Source organism: Balaenoptera musculus, chromosome 14 (assembly GCF_009873245.2).
Source record: "Balaenoptera musculus isolate JJ_BM4_2016_0621 chromosome 14, mBalMus1.pri.v3, whole genome shotgun sequence".
Classification (NCBI taxonomy): domain Eukaryota; kingdom Metazoa; phylum Chordata; class Mammalia; order Artiodactyla; family Balaenopteridae; genus Balaenoptera; species Balaenoptera musculus.
In genome coordinates, this window is record NC_045798.1 from 10381595 (window position 1) to 10399812 (window position 18218).

The following is an 18218-nucleotide window of genomic DNA, read 5'->3' on the forward strand; positions in this document are numbered from 1 at the left end:
TACAGGTCCTATAACTTAGAATGTAGGGAAGCAGAAGATCAAGATGAGAAAAGAGGTTAAATGGCAGTGAGCCCACACACATTTTGAGATGACAGGAAGTTAAGCTTCCTTGTACAACCAAAACCAGCACAAGATATTACAAGCACTCTTAAGAATGAGATTTTCTGGCACACTATTTGCCTTGTTGGGAAATGCCCCATCCATCCATCCATCCATCCATCCATCCATCCACCCACCCATCCACCCACCCATCCATCCACCCATCCATCCACCCATCCACCCACCCATCCACCCATCTCTATCCAGGACAGTATATTTAAAGCTGAGAAATACACTCTAGCTCCAATGGTGTGAAATGGGGATAACATTAGTACCTATTTAACCAAGTAATTGTGAGATTTAAATGATATTATTAGGCAATAATATCACCCAGCACTGGGCCTGTTGTATAACAAAAACTCAATAAATGATAACTGTATGTTATTATTAGGATCTGAATACCACGGCCAAATTCACAACTCCAACTTTTTCCCAGCCGAACATCAAACATTCAACCCAATTTTATTATCTAGAATTTGAGGAGGAGAAATAAGAGTGAAGGATTCTGGAGAGGGAGTAGGTAGAGTCAGGCTGGACCAATGAGGAACGGAGGCTGGGAGACTGAGGCTGGGGTGTGAGGTAGAAGGGAGTTCCCACCTGGGAGGAGCTCCCTCTAGAATGTTGGTAGGGTCATCTGGTCTCCAGATGACCCTACTAGATCATAATGAGTATCCATGAGAGTAGGCAGGAAACAGGAACACAGTGTAGACAGCCCTCCTCCACTGGGATCGCTGGTCAACCCAGGCCCACTACATCTGGGCACTGTGGGACTGGATGGGGACGTTGATTCGGTTCTGCAGCCAGTTGATATAATCCTCTTGAGGCATATGGATGATGTGTTCTCGCACAAACTGAGGGGCAGACACAGTGACAGCCTCAGATTTGGTCTGAAAGCTAGACTCCATGCCCCCGCCCTCCCCAACAAGATCCTGGAAGATCTGTGATTGAGGCTGTGGCCCCAGGATGCCTCCCACCCTTCAGGCATTCATAATGCTTGGAGCATCATGCTGGGGATGGTTCTCTCAAGAAAAGGGTCTCTTTCCAGCTTCCCGGTTCGGCAGGCTAATGTTAAGTCCCATATTGTCACCACTGACCCCAAGAAGTTTGGGGAGAGCAGGAAAACCCAGTTGTCTGCATCTTTCTCTCTTTTCTACTCCTGAATATCTTTTTAAAAAGTCATTTGACCCTAAACTTTTTTGGGTTCATAGGCCCCTTCGAGAATTGAGGACAACTATGGGCTTGCTTCCGGGCAAGGGTTAAGACACAAAACATAGAGTTTCATGTAGATTCCAGGTTAAGAGACTCCCATATCCAGGTTAACAGAGGTTCTGTGACGTTCTCACTGGGAGGAGAGCACGCTGACTTCTATAGCTAGGGCCATGAACTCAGCTCAGCGAAAGGAGAGCATCCAGCGCCCCTCCCCTCTTACCCACTCAGCGATTGCCTTTTCCACGGCCTCCACAATTGGCAGGGGGAATGCAGACCCCATAACCGGACAGATGCCCTAGACTTAGTTTCGGAGTAGCCTGCCAGAGCCTCTCCCGAAAGAGCTTCCCAGGACGTGGGAAGTAGAGTCCGGGCAGATGAACTTGTCCACAGGTCATCCTCTCTCCCCCACTCCTGACCTTGCACCCATATACACAACCCAGGTCAGCCTGCGGAAGGGCCAACCTCTCATGAAAACACCGAGAGGACTGAGAATGCTACCACCTGAGTCACTTCTTTATCTTGAGGCATTGAAAGCCCTATTAAAATGGACACGTGCCATCAGATAAAATTAAGGAAGTGACTCCACTGACACCTGTTAATACCTTAGTGTGGGCCCTCGCCCTCCCCCCATCTGCTGACCCCTTTTGATGCCCTAAGGGAACAGAGCACTCGGAACTTCTAGGGTGGGTAGGGAAGGTAAGCTGCTACTGCAAACCCTTCAGTGGCTCCTCAGCACCCTCCAGATAAAGACCTAAATCCTTAACTTAACGATCAGAGATGTGCACAGACTGACCTCTTCAATCCCCTTGGAACTGTGCATCTTCCGGCTCTCTTCCTTCCAAATCCACTGACTGCCGCTGAACAGGTCAAGTTTTGTCCTGCTTTGGGGCCTTTGCACCAGCTGTTCCCTCTTCCTGACCTGCTCTTTCCCCTTCTCTTCGTGGTGCTGCCTTCACACTGTTCAGATCTCAGCTTTAAAGTCGTCTTCCCCAGTGGCTCTAGTTACGATAAGCCTCCTCTACATTTACCTTAAATCAGGGCTCCTCAAACTTTATTGTGCATACAAGTCACCCGGCATCTCATGTAAATGTAGATCCTGAGTTGCTTAGATATGATTTGGAGCCTGAGATTCTGCACTAACGAGTACCCACGTGAGGTCCATGGGCCACAATTTTAAGCTGACAGATTTCGAGGGCTCCTTTTTATGATTGCCAGTTATTGTATTCACATGTCCATTTATTTATGTCTCTCCAAAACCTCCAAGTTTCCAGGGGGCACCGTTTACACAGAATATAATGTCCCCTGGAGTTGAACAACCAAGGTCACGTGACTATCCCTCTCCTATTAAGATGATGAGTTCCATGAAGGCCTTTATGTCTTTTTAAAACTTTAAAAACGTAAACAGTGCCTGGATGTTGAGAGAGGAATGAACGAGTGTGCCGGAGGCACTGTGAGGGGAAAGGAGGTGGTCAGTACCTCGATAGCCACTGCGATGTCCGGAGAGCACAGTTCCCAGACTCTCATGTCCTGCAGCACCTTCAAGAGAACATGTGGCCGGATCCTCAGGTCCAGATTTTCCCCAAACTTCTGCAGTTTCGCCAGGATCTTTTTGGCAGGGTGGAAATTCTTCAGATCCTTAGGGAGTTTGGACAGCAGGTCAAAGTACCTTCAGTTCCAAGAGGAGAGGGTCAGTTAGGAAACTGCTGGGAGATGGGCCTGGGCACCACAGGGACCCCATCTCCACTACCTCTACCACTCATGTGATGTCTCCAGGGCAGCATCAGTCTCTATCTGGGGGACTTTCCTCCCCCCTCAATGTAAAGTGCCCACACATCAGGCAAGTCTTTATTTTTATGGATAGTAAAAGCTGGAGCATGATTTGCATCGCATTAAAAAAACTAAGGGCATGCTTTAAAGTGATGCATTTATGATTTTTCTACCAAGCAGACAATGTGAAAAATTAGAAGAAAGGAAGAACGCTGGTATTCTGAAGCTTCTTTTTATTTTGTTTGAAGGTTTTATTTTTTATTTATTTTTAACATCTTTATTGGAGTATAATTGCTTTACAATGGTGTGTCAGTTTCTGCTTTATAACAAAGTGAATCAGTTATTCATATACATTTGTCCCCATATCTCTTCCCTCTTGCATCTCCCTCCCTCCCACCCTCCCTATCCCACCCCTCTAGGTGGTTGCAAAGCACCGAGCTGATCTTCCTGTGCTATGCGGCTGTGAAGCTTCTCTTCTGAGAGTTAATCAAGCCAGGGAGGACACAGACACATCTGTGGGATACTTCTAGGATGCAAGAGGCTCTCACACACAAGGTGCTGCTGCTGCTGTGTGTGTGTGTGTGTGTACTTTCCATGTCCCTGATAACGAGTAAGCAGGAGTCACAGCTTTGTGTATTTCAAGAATCTCTATTAATATGATGACAGCGTGTGAAGGTAGTTTGGGAATCCATCCTTGAGATGGTGGGAACGAGGTAGGTTCTAACCTGGGGGTTCAGGTGCGGGTGACGGCAGCAGTGGTATCTCATGAAAAAAAGGTTTTTTTTCCCTGATTGCAGAAAAAGTCGAAGAACTTGATCCTCCATCATACATTCTGGCTGCTCATATTGCTTTATAGTTGTGATATGTATTTATATATTTATTCATGTCTCTTTGTAAGCTCCCAGTCTGCATTGTTAAAATTGTTGAAGGGATTCTGGGTACATTTTTAGGCTTTCCCATCTTACTCGTAGATCTTGATTTACTCACCCTGACAGGATGGAGCTTTGGGAAATCAGACTCCAATTTTATATCGCTGCTAAGCATAGAGACAGGTCAGCCAGAGGTTTAAATCCTAACATTTCCTTGTTTGTAAAGTGGGGGGTTGATATGTACCCTTCGGGATTTTTGTGGGGAATAAAATAGATAATTTATGGAAATTGCTTAGGAGAGTGTCTGCCAGCCAGTAATCACTCAATTCACATTGCTTCTTGTTGTACTTATTGTCATCCCTATGCTGGGGCACAGGGGTCCTGGGATATGCCTGTCTGGCTTTGTATCTTTAAGAGTTAAATTATTTGGGGGAATATAGTTCTCCCCCCATAGACCTCAGAATCTGTAGAATTTTCAGATTGGTTTGCCTCTTCTACCTCTCTTATAGGAGATAGCTTGGATAGGACTTCCATATTTGCAAGCTGAATCAAACAAGGTAAATATGGAGAACACAGCTGGGTAGATTATCTGTAGTTCAGGAACTGAGGGCTTCTTGCCTGGTTGTACTCTGGATATAGCCTGGTTTGGGGGGTGGTACTGGTGGCCAAGGACAGTTCTGGAGTGATGCCTCTCTGTGTCTTGAAGGATAATGGGATCAAATGTAATTTTGTAACACCACTGCCCCCTTCACCCACTTCAGGGACTGTCTTATCTGGCTCTCAGGATATTTACCAGTGGTCTGCAATTTCTTCTGCATCTCCTTTTACCATGGAGATGTGGTGTCTCATTTTTGCTACATCCTTTTGGAAATTTGAGACAAGGTCAAAAGAACGGAACTTCTGGAGACCTCTTTCTTCTTGGCGCCTGCATCACAGGTTGTATGAGAAAGAGGAAGAAGAATCAGATACTCTTCTCCTTTAACCATCCTAGCTGCCCTTCGAGATCTGAGTCAAACACCTTTTCCTTCTTGCGGTACTTCTTAACCCTCTCCTCTCAGCCACTCTAATATACAAGCTGGCTTTGGGCACAAGAGCATATAGCTCTCTCCGAGGTCCTGAAATGCTCAAGTCTCGCTAAATCCAGTCACTTTTCAATCAGCCCTCATTCTCTCCCTACTTTTGATTGTATTTACACGGCTTTCTCATCTGTAAAATGAAGGATAATAATGATTCCTAGATCCCAGTGGTGAGGAGGAAATGATAATGTGTGTATAGTGCTGCGCTTAGTGCCAGACACACAGTAGGTGTTTAACTCATGTTGGTTCCTCTCTTCCCCATTCCCTTTATCATTTGGTGTATATGTCCTCTCTCTCTACAGAGACTATATTATAAATATAACCATGTCCTCACCTATATATTATGAATTTCAATGGCTTCCCATTTACTCAGAGTAAAGTCCTCTGAGTGACTTACCCTCCAAGGCTCTGGATTATTCAGCCCCTACATCATCTTCCAGCTTTATCTCTATCCTTTCCATCCCTTTCCTCCCAGCATTTTATGGTTTGGCTCATGAACAAAGTCTCTGAGATAAAGTTCAACCTCCACAGCTGGGTTAGGAAGGCCTTTTATGATCTGGCCTCTGTCTATCTCTCCGCTTACCTTGTAAACAACCTAAGCCCCAGCACACCTGACTACTGGCAGTTTATGGCCCACTGTGCCCCTTCTTGCCTCTGGGACTTTGCTGTTGCTTTTCCCTGGAACTCTCTTCCCTCCTACTGTTCCTGTGTGACCGTCTAGATTTGAATTCCACCTTTACTATTAATACTTAACCAGCGCGTGGCCGTCGACAAGAGACATCTTTGAGCCCACTTTTCTCATCTGTAAAATGGGTCTAATAATAGCACCTATCCCACAGGACTGTTGTGAGGCCCAAGTGATAAAAACAAAGCTCTTACACCCATGTCTGGTACATACTAAGTGCCCTGGAAATATCACCTATTTTTATTAAGCTGAAAATATTGTTTCCTCCAGGAAGACCTTTCTGATTTCCCTTTGACCTTTCTGTGTTCCCTTAGCCACCTCCTTATTCCCATGCTGGCCCTCATCACCCTGTGTGGTAATCGCCTCTTTATTTGTCTGTCTCCCTCACTAGACTGGGAGCTCCCAAAAGGTAGGGGCAAGTCAACTTTGGACCTGTGGCCCAGAGCAGCTGGTCCCTCCACGCTGAGAGGGTGAGAGGGCAAAGGGTCATCATGAAACCTTCGCTGAATGGATGAGTTCACTGGGGTAAACAGTCACCGTAGTCAAGGGGTAAGGTGGGAAGGGAGGCAGTGACTGGCTTGTTAGAATAGAAAAGAAAAGCTTCCAGTTGTCTGCTGCTCTGAAAGTCAACTTCCAAGTCTTAATCATGACATTTATGGCTGTGCATGATGCAGAGCTCACCTACCACTTCTTCCTCCTCTTCAAATGTTCTATGTCCCTTCCTACCTTGGGAGTTTGTATGCACTTTTCCTGCTGCTTGGAATGCCTTTCCACCTTCTCACCATACCACCAGCTCCTCTTCATGTGTCAGGGCTGAGCCTTAACATCACCTCCTTAGAGGGGTCTTCCTGGATTATCCAACCTGCATTAGGATCCCACGGTTTCTCCCTCTCTCCGAGAAGCCTGTTCTCTTACTGTACAGTAATGATCATAATTTGTACCTATAAATTTATCAATTCAGGTATTTTGTCTCTGCCCATATTTTCCAGGAGACTACAAGTTCCCTGAGGGCAGGGAACAGGTCCTTCTTGTTCCCTGTTATAACCCCAACTCCTAGCATCTGGTGGGTACAGAGTAAGTGCCAGATGAACATCCTTTGAGTGAATGGATGTATGTGTGCCCTTACTTCATGAGGATTTCCATCTTGTCCTGTAGACAGAGGCCAGCCTCTTGGGCCACACTGTTAAACTTGGCCCTCATGGCGTTACACACCCCACTCTTGCAGTGGATGATGTCACGGTTGGAGCGGCTGTGGACACAGATGAGAAGGGCTTGGGGGACGGAGCCCAAGGGACAGACCCATGAGGCTGGCCTCCCCGGGCCCCAAGGTGCTCTGCAATAATACCCACCCAGGTTCTCCACCCTCACTGGAGCCTCCTTCGGCACTCCCCCGGAGGTAGGGAAGATAGATCTTCCCCCAAACATCAGGCTGGTGGGTCAGGCCTTATTAAACGAGCCCACAGAGAGACATCTGGTCTCTTCAGCCCAGCAAGCGTTAAGGACGGTGTGATGGAGCTGGGATATTCAGGTTCAAACTCCCATACCACCACTTTTTAGCTGTGTGGCCTCTGGTGAGACATTTCACCTGCCCAGGTTTCAGTCTGTTCCTCTGTAGAATGGGACAGCACCCCTGGCTCATAGGATTGGTTTTGAGGAATAAGCAAGATAACGAATACAGAATGCTTTGCCCGGCGCCAAGCCTGAAGGAAGAACTTGCTGCCGGTGTCTGTCTGGTTGCTCAGCATCTTGCCATGAGCCCCTTGCCCCGGGGGGTCCTTTGTCCTTCAGGTGTGTCTATGGCTTCAGGGAGTCTGGTGTGCACCAGGTTATTTCTACACCCCTGGGAAGATGGAGAGTTGCCACGGTCCCTCTTGCCTGGCATCTTCCGCTGCCCAGCTGGCCTACCTTTTAGACTTCTTCTGGAGCACCTGGGAGTGGCTGTCTCCACTTGTACTGCTGGATCTGTCACTGAAACACAAAGGTTGGTTTCAAGTTGCCTGGAGCCTTATTTTTCCAGAAAGGGTGACTTTAGGGCCCCCATGACACCTGCTAGCCGCCAGGATTCAGGTGAGGGCGGTGGTTCTAATCGAAGCATCAGAAATAGAACTTGGTGTGCATTTCCCCCTCTTGGCCTCTACTCCTACCGGACACACTGCCTGGACAATCCTCGTTTCTTCTCCACCTGCTCAAATCCCACCCTGTCACATGGCCTGGAGCAAGTTCTGCCTGCTCTGACTCTCCAAGTCCAACTGTGGCCTCTTGCCTCTGCATATTGTTGGGATGACGTTATCTTCTGGATCCCAGCTTCATCTGTATAAAATCGGTCTCTCCATCTGGAGGGCAGGTTCATTTCGGACCCTCCCATCCCCCTCTCTACACTTGTCAGCACTTACCCTGGGGCTGAGTGCAGACCTGCTGAGGGGAGGGTCGAGTCCTCCTGGGCACATTGTCTGTGGTGTTCCCAGCCCCAGGCCGCCTCTTCATTCAAGGCTTCTCTTCTCTAAACTGGACCCTGGTGCTGAGCACCCACTGCACTCAACCTTGGAGGCAGGCAGAGCTGGGCTCAGAGCCCAACCCTGGCACTGCCTCCTCCCAGGCTGTGGATAAGCACCTCTGCTCTGGATCGTCAGTTTCCTCATCTGCGATCAGTCAACTCCTGGTGCCGTTTGACCCTTTCTGGGTGGGGGTGGGGGTGGGGTGAATTCCCTAAGCAGCTGCTGCCTCCTGTGACTTTGCCTGGCCAGGGTCCCTAGATGGGGGTGAAGGTCTTTGCCCGTGCCCATCCCCCCATACATTCTTCCAGCTCCTCCTTCAGTGGCCTGGGCCTTCAGCATCAGTGCCCAGCATCTTCTCTCACACGCTGCCTCCCTTTGTTTCTCTAAACATCTGAGAAACTGACTTGACTGCTTTATCTGTGTGCCTCTAGAGGGTAAGACTGCTTTCCTTATCCCTGTGATGCGTGGCTAACCCTTCCCTTCCAGCCCTGTGGCAGGCGGGGCTTCTTCAGGCCATTTCCCAGACCACTCCCCACAGGAAAGGGCCCGGCCTTTGCTGCTTCTCCCAGAGGCTCACTGGACTAGACCTAGAGGCCTTAGGTCTGGCAGGCGATGCAGCAAGCCCTATCCCACCGTGCTGGGAAGCAGAGCCCTAGTAATAATACCCAGAAGGCCACGTGTCTGGATTCCACCCAGCTGCCCCAACCTCTGCTGCTGAATTCTTTGGGGGAGAAGGCTGGCTTTGACCTTCCTCCTGTAGACGGCTCTCTTCTAGGGCTGATAGTGTGACTTGGCGGGGAGGCAGGAGAGGAAGGAAGCAGTGTTATTAGCTGTGATAAACAAACAACAACAGAAGACCCTTCTGCCTGTCTCAGTCTCCCCTCTCCTTGGCCCTCCTTGAGTTTCAGCCATACTGGTCTTTGCTCAGTGCCTCTAAGCGTCCTCCTACCTCAGACCCTTTGCACATGCTATTCCCTCTGCTCAGAACACTATTCCTACTATTCCTTCTAGAGCAGGCACCATAGGCTTTACAGGGGGAAGGCATAGGAATCACCTGGAGAGATTGCTCAGAATGAGAATGCAGATTCCAGATCCCAGCTTTCCCAGCCATAGGCTAGCTAACTGTTCTTTTTTCCTTCAGGTCTCAGCTTAAATGTCAAACTCAGCCTTGGTTAGAACCCTGGTGCTCAACATTCACCAAATCCTCCATAATCCTCCTTCAGAATGCTTTCCACAGTCCTGATTATACAGCTACCTCTGTGGGGTTATCTGATAAATGCATGACTCTCCTATTAGAACAGCAGTTCTCAACCACAAGCGGGATCCAAGGAGTCCATGAATGCAGATGGAAAACAACAGCTCACATCTTTACCTAGCCTTTCACAGAAACGGAAATCACCATTTTTACACATCACGTTAAGATTGTGGGAGATATTTTGAAAAATCATTTACACTTGACACTAATCCAAAATTACAGTAGCTATTAGACCTGCTGCTAAGTCTTACTGTATAAGGTATTGCTAAAGAAGCTCATAGATGACTATATAGCTCATGTTTGGTTGTAATATTGTAATTGATATTACTATAGATTTCTTTGTAAACCTTTGTCATTTAGAGTCTGCATTTGAAAGCATTTTTTCTGAAAGGAGTCTGTGAGCTTCCTCGGATGGTCAAAGAGTCTATGACACAAAAGGAGTTATGACCCCAGACCAGACAGTGGGATCCACCCATGTGGTCAGACTGCTTCTGTCTTGTTTGCTGCTGAATCTCTAAAGAGCTGAGCACAGTTCCTGGCATACAGCAGGGACTGAGGAATAGTCTATAGATGGATAAACAAATTGGGGGCAGACCTTTACCTCCCCCATTACAAGTCACCCAAGTAAAAAGGGAAGAGGTAGTTCTGTAACATACCCTCCCCACTTCATCCCTCCACTACCAGAAGATTGTAACTTTATGGTATACGATTATTGGGGAGAAACGGCTGAATACTCACCCCCAAGACCTGGGAGTTAAGGAACTTATTTCCAGTGAAGAAGGAAGAAGATCCCCCTCCCTGCCCCACTTTCCACGGTCTGGTGAGGGGCATCTCTGCAACGCCACCCATAACTGTGCGGTGCCTCCTGACCCACCTGCTAGGGCCCCAGGCCTTCCTACCTTGATTTGCGGGTGGTCTGCATGTCTTTATAGGCAGAATCGCTCTTGTTTTGTCTGAGCATTGACAAGATACTGCAAAGCAAGATGAGTCACTTAATAAGGTGCTGAACAAATGATGCTCCCCAAGGCACTAAATATCTATGGGAGAATGGAGAGTTCTCCTTCTAGAGCAGGGATCCTAGGCTCTACAGGAGGGCATGAGTCACCTGGAAAAATTGCTCAGAATGAGAATGTAGATTCCTGAGCCACGCTCCCAGAGATTTGGATACATCAGGCCTGGAGTGGGACCCCAGAAGCTGCATTTAAAACCACACACACACACACACACACAGAGACTTCTGATGCAGGTGTGCAGAGAGCATACTTTGAAAACCTTAGCATTTCCTGGCATACCATGAAATAATGCCTGCTTGAAGTGCCTGTTAAAAAATGCGGTTTCCTCTAAGGATTCTGATTCAGTGGGTCTGGGATGAAGACCAGAAATTTGTAGTTTTCACAAGCGCCCCAGCTGATTCTGATCTTCAGGGACATTTGTAAAACACTGCTAGAGGATTTTAAGAAAAGGTCATCTTCCTAGGTGATGTTATGGTCTGAATGTTTATGGCCCCCCAAATTCATCCCAAGAGGATGCTGTTAGGAGGTGGTGGCCTTTAGGAGGTGATTAGATCATGAGGGTGGAACCCTAATGACTGGAATTGATGTCCTTATAAAGCAGACCCTTGAGAACTAGCTTGTTTTTTCTACACGTGAGGACACAGTGAGAAGGCAGCCGTCTATGAGGAAGAGGGTCCATGCCGGACACTGATCTGCTGGCACCTCGATCTCGGACTTTCCATCCTCCAGAAACTGTGCGAAATAAATGTCTCTTGTTTACAAGCCACTCAGTTACGGGATTTTTATTATACCAGACCAAATGCCCTAAGACAGGTGACCAGAGGGCGGTCTGGCCCTTGAGGCTGAGGGCTGGGAGAGAAGGCTTTCAGGGGTTCCTAAAACCCCCAGAATTCTACGTCAGTCTTGATGGGAGCAGACTTGCTGTCTAAAGTGAAATAGGAATCTACATTTTTAAAGTGAGGAGGGCAAAAGAAAATCTGCAGTTTCCCCTAATTGTCTCTGGGCAGCTCCACAGAGAAGCCTTCAATATTTGCTGCCTTAGCAAGGGATTAGGGAGATTTTTCTCCTGGAGGAGAATTGAAAAGGATGGGAAATTTCAACAGGTTCTCGCACTGTAACCATGGTTATTTTATCATTAAAGTGAATGCAGAGGCCACGTGATGAGTTCTGTGAGAAGCAGGTTCTTGTGTGGTTTTGTCTTTGAGGAACTGAAGCAGGTCACTCCTGGCCATCCTTCTCCATCTATGAGATGGGACCATGGTGCTGGGTACTGGTTAATCAACCTGTCTCAGTGAGTGGCTGCAAAGGTTCCACAGGATGCTGTATGTGAAACAAAAGTAACAACCACCACCACCACTGTCACCAATTTTTGTGTGCTTACAGTATGCCAGGCACATGCTAATATGTTAAATGCATTATCTCACTAAATGCTTCAAATGACTCAGTGATGTAGACATTATTTCCACAACAATAAAAACACTTTACTAGGAAATTATCATTTAATTCTCATTACAGCCCTTCGGGATAGGTTGTTAATGAGCCTCATTTTACAGAATTGGAATCAGGCTCAGAGAGGTGAAGCAACTTGCTCAACAGCACACAGCAATTAAGTCACGGAAATGGAGATTGACCCCAGTCTACCTGGTACCACCGCCAGTGCTTTGATGAAACACAATCTCATTTTACAGACGAGAAAGCTGAGGTTTAGAGAAAGGCTGAGGGACGTGTTCAAAGGCACTAGGTCTTGAACCTATGTCGGTCTGACTCCAAAGCCAGTATTCATGGTGTGAGTTCTTGCGAAGGAAGGAGCCTCTTGGAGCTGATGCTTCATCGCTGTCATCTGTCTTTAACGCTGATAAACCAGGCGCAGCGACCGGGGCCTTAAGGGCCAACATCGTCTCTGAGAGCCTTCAACGCCACCCTCCAGAGCCCCGGTGTGAGATGGGGCAGCAGCAGCCAATTCATCATTAACAAGCAGAGGCGGGTGTGATGCACGTGAACGTGCTTGGTGAACCCTAATTGTGGTAATAACAATAACCAGTAAGTCATAGCCGGCATCCCAGGAGGCTGAAGGCGATGATGAACCTCTCCAGTGCCTCATTTATTCTCAGGAAGTCATCTGCTTACTCTGAGGGATCCACACTTGGAAAGGGAACTTCGGCTCTAGCCTCTAAAAGCTCTCTGAGGCTTTTAGAGGTCAGAAGTCCAGTGGATAGGGCTTTCCGCCGGAAGGAGGACACCTCAGGTTCAAGTCTGACTCTCTGAGCCAATTACATTGGTTGCTGGCTTGAAACTTCAAAGGATTCTTTTTGTTCCTAGGATAGAAATCAGAATCCTAGAGGTGGCTTCCAAGGTCCCCAGACGGACTTATATCTCTGCCCATCCCATTTGGGAAGCACTTCAGTTCCTTGAAGGTGCTACACTCCCTTTTGACCATGTTTGCACATGTGCTGTCTGTGGTATTCACTCCCCTTGCTGGCTCTCCCGGCTACCCCCCAACGACTGTGGCTGGTGAGCTCTTTCTCATGCTTCATCCAAAATCTCAGCTTAAAGTTTCTTCTTTGGAGGGAACTTCTCTCATCCCCATCCCCATCCCAGACTAGATCAGATGCCCCTATTATGTCCTCTCACAGGTCTGAGCTTTTCTTTCGTAACACTTCCTGCAGTAATTAGTACGGTCCATCCATCTTCATAAATACTCACTAGAAGAATGAATGAATAACCTTTGGGGTCCTGGGAAGCAGTGCAGCGGAGTGGATAAGAGAACAGTTTTTGGAATACAAAAGATTTGGATTCGAGTTGTGGCCTTACCATTCGTTAGCCTCTCTGAACCTCATTTCCTTATTTGTAAAATAAAGACAATAGTACCTACCTTGTAGGGTTGCTGGAAGAACTCAGGGAGGTGATACACATGAGCAAAGTACACGGTTCAGCGCTTGTCACAGAGGAAATGCTCCACCATTGGGAACTGCTGTTCTTAATGTTATCACTATGGGGCTGACATCCTTTATTTGCCCAGGTGTCAAAAGAACATACCTGGCCGCTTGTTTCTGCATCCCACTTGCCATTGTGACCGTTCTCTGAGCATCTTCCCGAACCATCTCCAGGAGCTTCTGCAGATCTGATGGGAACACAAGAGGTCACTGTCTGCAGGACTGCGCAGGTCACGGCCCAGCCCCCAGGCCGATATCCCCTCTGCTTTGGCATATTGGGGAGCCGGAGAAGGATTTGACCGGGGTCTAGAAGTCTGCAGGTTGCAAACGTGACTCCTCTGCTTCCAACCAGTGACTGGCCATCTCCTTTGGGACGACAGCTAAATTCCTCCCCATGGCCTGTGAGGCCTTGAGGGTCTTGGCTGCGCTTTCTGTTTCCTGTTTCATCTCATTCCTCCTGGCCACAGCCCCCCTCCACCCCGCCCTTAAACACTCTTCCGTAGCCTGAGATAACTGTTTCCAATTCCGAGAAGAAATCAGCTTGCCCGGGAAAACCCTCTCTGATCCCAAAGACCTGAAGTTCCAAACTGGTGATCCACAGGCTGATTCTAGCTCATAAATGTGTTTGATTTGATTTGATGTAGATGCTCAAACTTTTCAAAACTGGAAGTTTTCACATTACAAATCTGGGCCTCCAGTTTCCCTGGAAAAGACTCTGAGGTGGGGCTCATCCCATGCTGATGGGGCCCTTTAGACCTTCCAGTGCATTCTCCAGCTCCCCACGGCTCCCCCCACTCCTCACTGCATTAGTTGACTTGTATATTCATACTTCACATTGTCGCTTTTTACACAATGTAGAGATATTTCTTTGTGCCTGACTTTATTGTGGGTTGACTTGTGTCCTCCCAAAAGATAATGTTCAAGTCCTAATCCTCAGTACCTCAGAATGTGAATTATTCATATTCTTATTTAGAAATAGGGTGGCTACAGGTGTAACTAAGATGAGGTCATACTGGAGTAGGATGGGCCCTCAATCCAATATGACTGGTGTCCTTGTAATAAGTGGGGAGAGACACAAAGGGAGAAGATGGCCATGTGATGACAGAGGCAGAGACTGGACTGCTGATGTGTCTACAAGCCAAAATGCCAAGGCTTACCGACAACTACCAGAAGCTAGAAAAGGCAAGGAAGGGTTCTCCCATACAGATTTCAGAAGAAGCATAGCCCTGCTGACACCTTGATTTAGAGTCTAACCTCTAGCACTGTAAGACAATAAATTCCTATTGTTTTAAGCCAGGAAATGTACTTTGTTAAGGCAGCCCTGGGAATCTAATACATGGACACTCTTAAAAGTTGGAAAATAATATATATTTGGAGTAAGCTAGATGCTTGAAGAAAAGTGGGAGAGTGGAAGTCCTAAGTGTTTTGTACAAATACAGATGGCAAGCAGTTGGCACCGTGCTTGTCATACAGGCATCTCTGTCAATATTTGCTAAATAAATAAGTAAACGACTAAGGAGAAAAAAAGTAGGAAGTGTTTGGGAGACTATGAGCTAGATTTGGAATATCAATGAAGGAAGACAATGCCAACATGGACACTTTTCACTCTTTAGTAGGCGCCTGTAGTCAGCTCAAGGTCAAGTCTCAAAAGCCATACCTGGAAGGGTGAAGCCAGTGCTTCCCAGGGCCATTTGTGTCCAACCTTGTTTGTGAATGCAGTCACTGGGTGCTAGGGAAAGGGTGCTCCCCTCAGTGACCTGGGAGCCATCCAGGCTGTGATCAACATCAACATTTAGCCATTTTCCACTCCACCTTCCTCATTCTCAAGTACTGACGGTTTATCTTCCTAGTAACTGGTGGGCATGATTCCATTTGACCTGGATCTGATCTTCATTTTTGTCTTGTCATGCCCACCTTCCCTGCTGCCACGCATCCCAGAATCCTTGGGGTGCGTCCAGAAGCCTATTAATGAGGGAGCTCTGGATGCTTCCTCCACTTTCTTCCCTTCTCTTGGGGACCCAGCAGCACCAGCTGACCACTCCCCCACTCCTGCCCCCACCCGGAAGCAAACCAGCCTAGTGGGTGGACACCAGCAAATGAGCCCAGTGACCTGGCACGTTGGGCAGCTCTCCTAGAGAATCCCCTATAAGGCTCCATATGCCATTTAATGCACCGAAGGTTTTTTTCTGCTTGCCAATAATGCCTCTGGGCAGGAACGGTGCCCACCAACATCAAGCTCCGCCCATCACATAGCTGAGGTTGGATATGTATGAACTAGAACAAAGCCTTGGGACTGTGAAGCCCATGTCTACCCACCAAGGCTCATATCTACCCACCAAGGCCCATGTCTACTCTCCAAGGAAGGAGAGACTTGTTTGGAAAAGGTGCAGGTGCCACAAAATAGAGTTTCCCTGAGGAAGACGGTCTTGTGATGGACGTCCGCACTCAGAGGAACCTGCTTGGTCCCCAGTGCCCAGGGCTACGGGGATGCCATTACCCAGTGCTCCGAGATAACGGCATCCCCTGTTTCAGATGCCAAGTCACACCCCTAAAGAAAAAATTCTAACTCCCTTCCTCCACTGCCCATCCCCGGCCTGTCTAAGAATCCCCCTCGAGAGCAACTATACCCATTTCTTCCTCTCTGTTGGGGGAAAAGAGAGGAAGTCCTTTTGTTGTATGGGGTTGTTTCGGTGGCGGGAGGGGGGGCATAGGACAGTAGAAGGCATAGGACCCCTCTTTCTGAGTTACTATTTAAGTGAGTTTCTCCTCCAACAGTTCCAAGACTGGAAGATTCAAGACTGGCGGAAGGAATGGTCTGGGCTTTGGCTCCTCTGGAATCCCTTGGCCATTGATTTGGGAAGGGACCGTTCCACAGAGAGGCCACGGCCTGCTGTCCCCAGTGATTTGTGTCCACAAAGACTTCATTATGCAGCCAGCCCTGGAGATTAAACCTTGGTCAGATGGTGTGTCTCTTAGAATAGGATTCATGAATTCAGAATCAATTTGAGGAGGTTTTAGAAGGCAATGAAAGTCTGGGAAATTAATCTACTTTTGTTAAGGCTCTGACAAATGCAATGGAGGTTAAGGCATAAATAGAGGAAAAGGGTGAGGAGGCTGAGGGAGAAGGACTTTCTCTCCTGGATGTTGGGTCTCTGGTGGGAATACATCTCCCAGCCATTTCTGTGCACCTGCTGTGTGCCAGGTAGAAGGTGAGTAAGACATTGTTCCACGCCTGAAGGGAGCTCACACTCCTTTCTCCTTTCTTTAGTAACAGAAATATATGTATGCATATGTACTTTTGTGGTGTGTGTATACTTTTGTGTCTGTGTGTGTGAGGGAAGCATTTATTAGCCCAATTTCCCAACATCCTTTGTAGCTAGGTGTGCCCCTGTGACTAAATTCTGGGCCATGAGATTTTAGGAGAAGTACTGTATGAAGCTTCTGAGAAGACTGCTTAAACTCAGCTGGGAGTGAGCACTTCTCTACTTCACCTACTTCCTTCTGCTTCCCTCGTAGGATGTGACTCTGATGACTGGCATTCCAGCAGCCATTTTGGACCATGAAGTGATCCGTGGTGGAGAAGAAAGACAGAAGGAAGTAGGATCCCTGATGATCTTCTGGAACCACCCTATCTCTAATCTGTAAGAAAAATTAATTTTTATCTTTTTTAAGTTAATATTTTTCAGGTCTCTGTACCTAGCCAAAAGAAGTTCCTACCTGATACAGTGAGATGTAGTTGGAAATTAAAATTAAGTACTTAATACAAGCAAATACAAAATACTAAGAGAATTGAGAGAAGGAGAGTCAGGGAAAACTTTACAGGGGAGGCAATATTTGAGCTGGGTCTTAAAGGTTGAATAGGAGTCCATTAGACTGAAGGGTTGGAGGTGAAAGGGCACCACAGGCAGAGGAGGGCATGAAAGAAGGTGCATTGTTTAGGAGGAGAGAGTTTTTTGGTGAGGTTGGAGCACCTGGTATAAGGTGTGACACGGCAAGAGCTGAGCCCATTATAGGCAGCCTGGGACAAGATCAGATGCAGTGTCTTAGAGGCAATGGGGGGGGGGGTCACTGAAAGATATTAGGCTGGGAAGCACTACGTTAAGTTTTTAATTTAGAAAGTTCCTTCTGGTTCAACATGGAGAAGAATCGGTAGGCAAGGGAGGGTAAGACAAGAAGCAGGAAGGTTAATTAGGAGGCTGCTACTGTCATCTAGATGAGAGGTGATGAAAGCTGGACCAGGGCTCCCAAAGCAGATACCACAGGCGAGTGACAAGAGCCAGTGTAAGAAAAACCAGGCTGCTCTCTTGGTCTTTCATTTCCCACTTTTTCTAGAGACTTGGGTAAAGCATAGAAATTAAGTGTGACATGAGAGCCAGACTGCCTGGTTTCAAACTCTGGCTTCGTCACTTATTGGATGTGTGACTTTGGGCACATAATTTAACCTCTCTGTGCCCCAATTTCCTCATCTGCAAAACAGGCATAAAAAGTTGTTGTGAGGATTAAATGAATATGTATGTATGTGTATATTCACATACACACACACACTCACATATACAGTGCCTGACACATAAAAGTCGTCTTAGGGTTAGTTATTGTATCATCATCATCATCATTCTAAGACAAACAAGAGGGCAAAGGAGATGATAAATGGGCGTGCACATGGCCACCTGGGAGCAATGTAATGATTGGGAGTAACAGGGAGCGGTGGGGACTGTGGAAAACTAGAGAGCACATGCCCCACCTAAGAAGGGCAGCTCCAGTTGACCGTTGTCATGCAGGGTTGCAGGCCCACTGTTGCCACAAAAGAATGACTTTTT

General features: G+C 47.4%; 1 protein-coding gene across 1 annotated transcript in view; it reads right to left on the bottom strand.

Annotated features, from left to right (window-relative positions):
• Positions 1 to 593: 593 nt before the first annotated feature.
• The window catches only part of CCDC60 (coiled-coil domain containing 60), a 165860-nt gene continuing 148235 nt past the window's right edge, over positions 594 to 18218 (bottom strand). Inside the window, exons 8-14 of the mRNA XM_036823211.1 lie at positions 13505 to 13589; positions 10355 to 10426; positions 7611 to 7673; positions 6832 to 6954; positions 4738 to 4869; positions 2785 to 2974; positions 594 to 950 (exon numbers count right to left, since the gene is read on the bottom strand). Coding sequence (XP_036679106.1) covers positions 849 to 950; positions 2785 to 2974; positions 4738 to 4869; positions 6832 to 6954; positions 7611 to 7673; positions 10355 to 10426; positions 13505 to 13589 — 767 coding nt within the window. The 3' untranslated portion in view covers positions 594 to 848. The remainder of the gene's footprint in view (positions 951 to 2784; positions 2975 to 4737; positions 4870 to 6831; positions 6955 to 7610; positions 7674 to 10354; positions 10427 to 13504; positions 13590 to 18218) is intronic.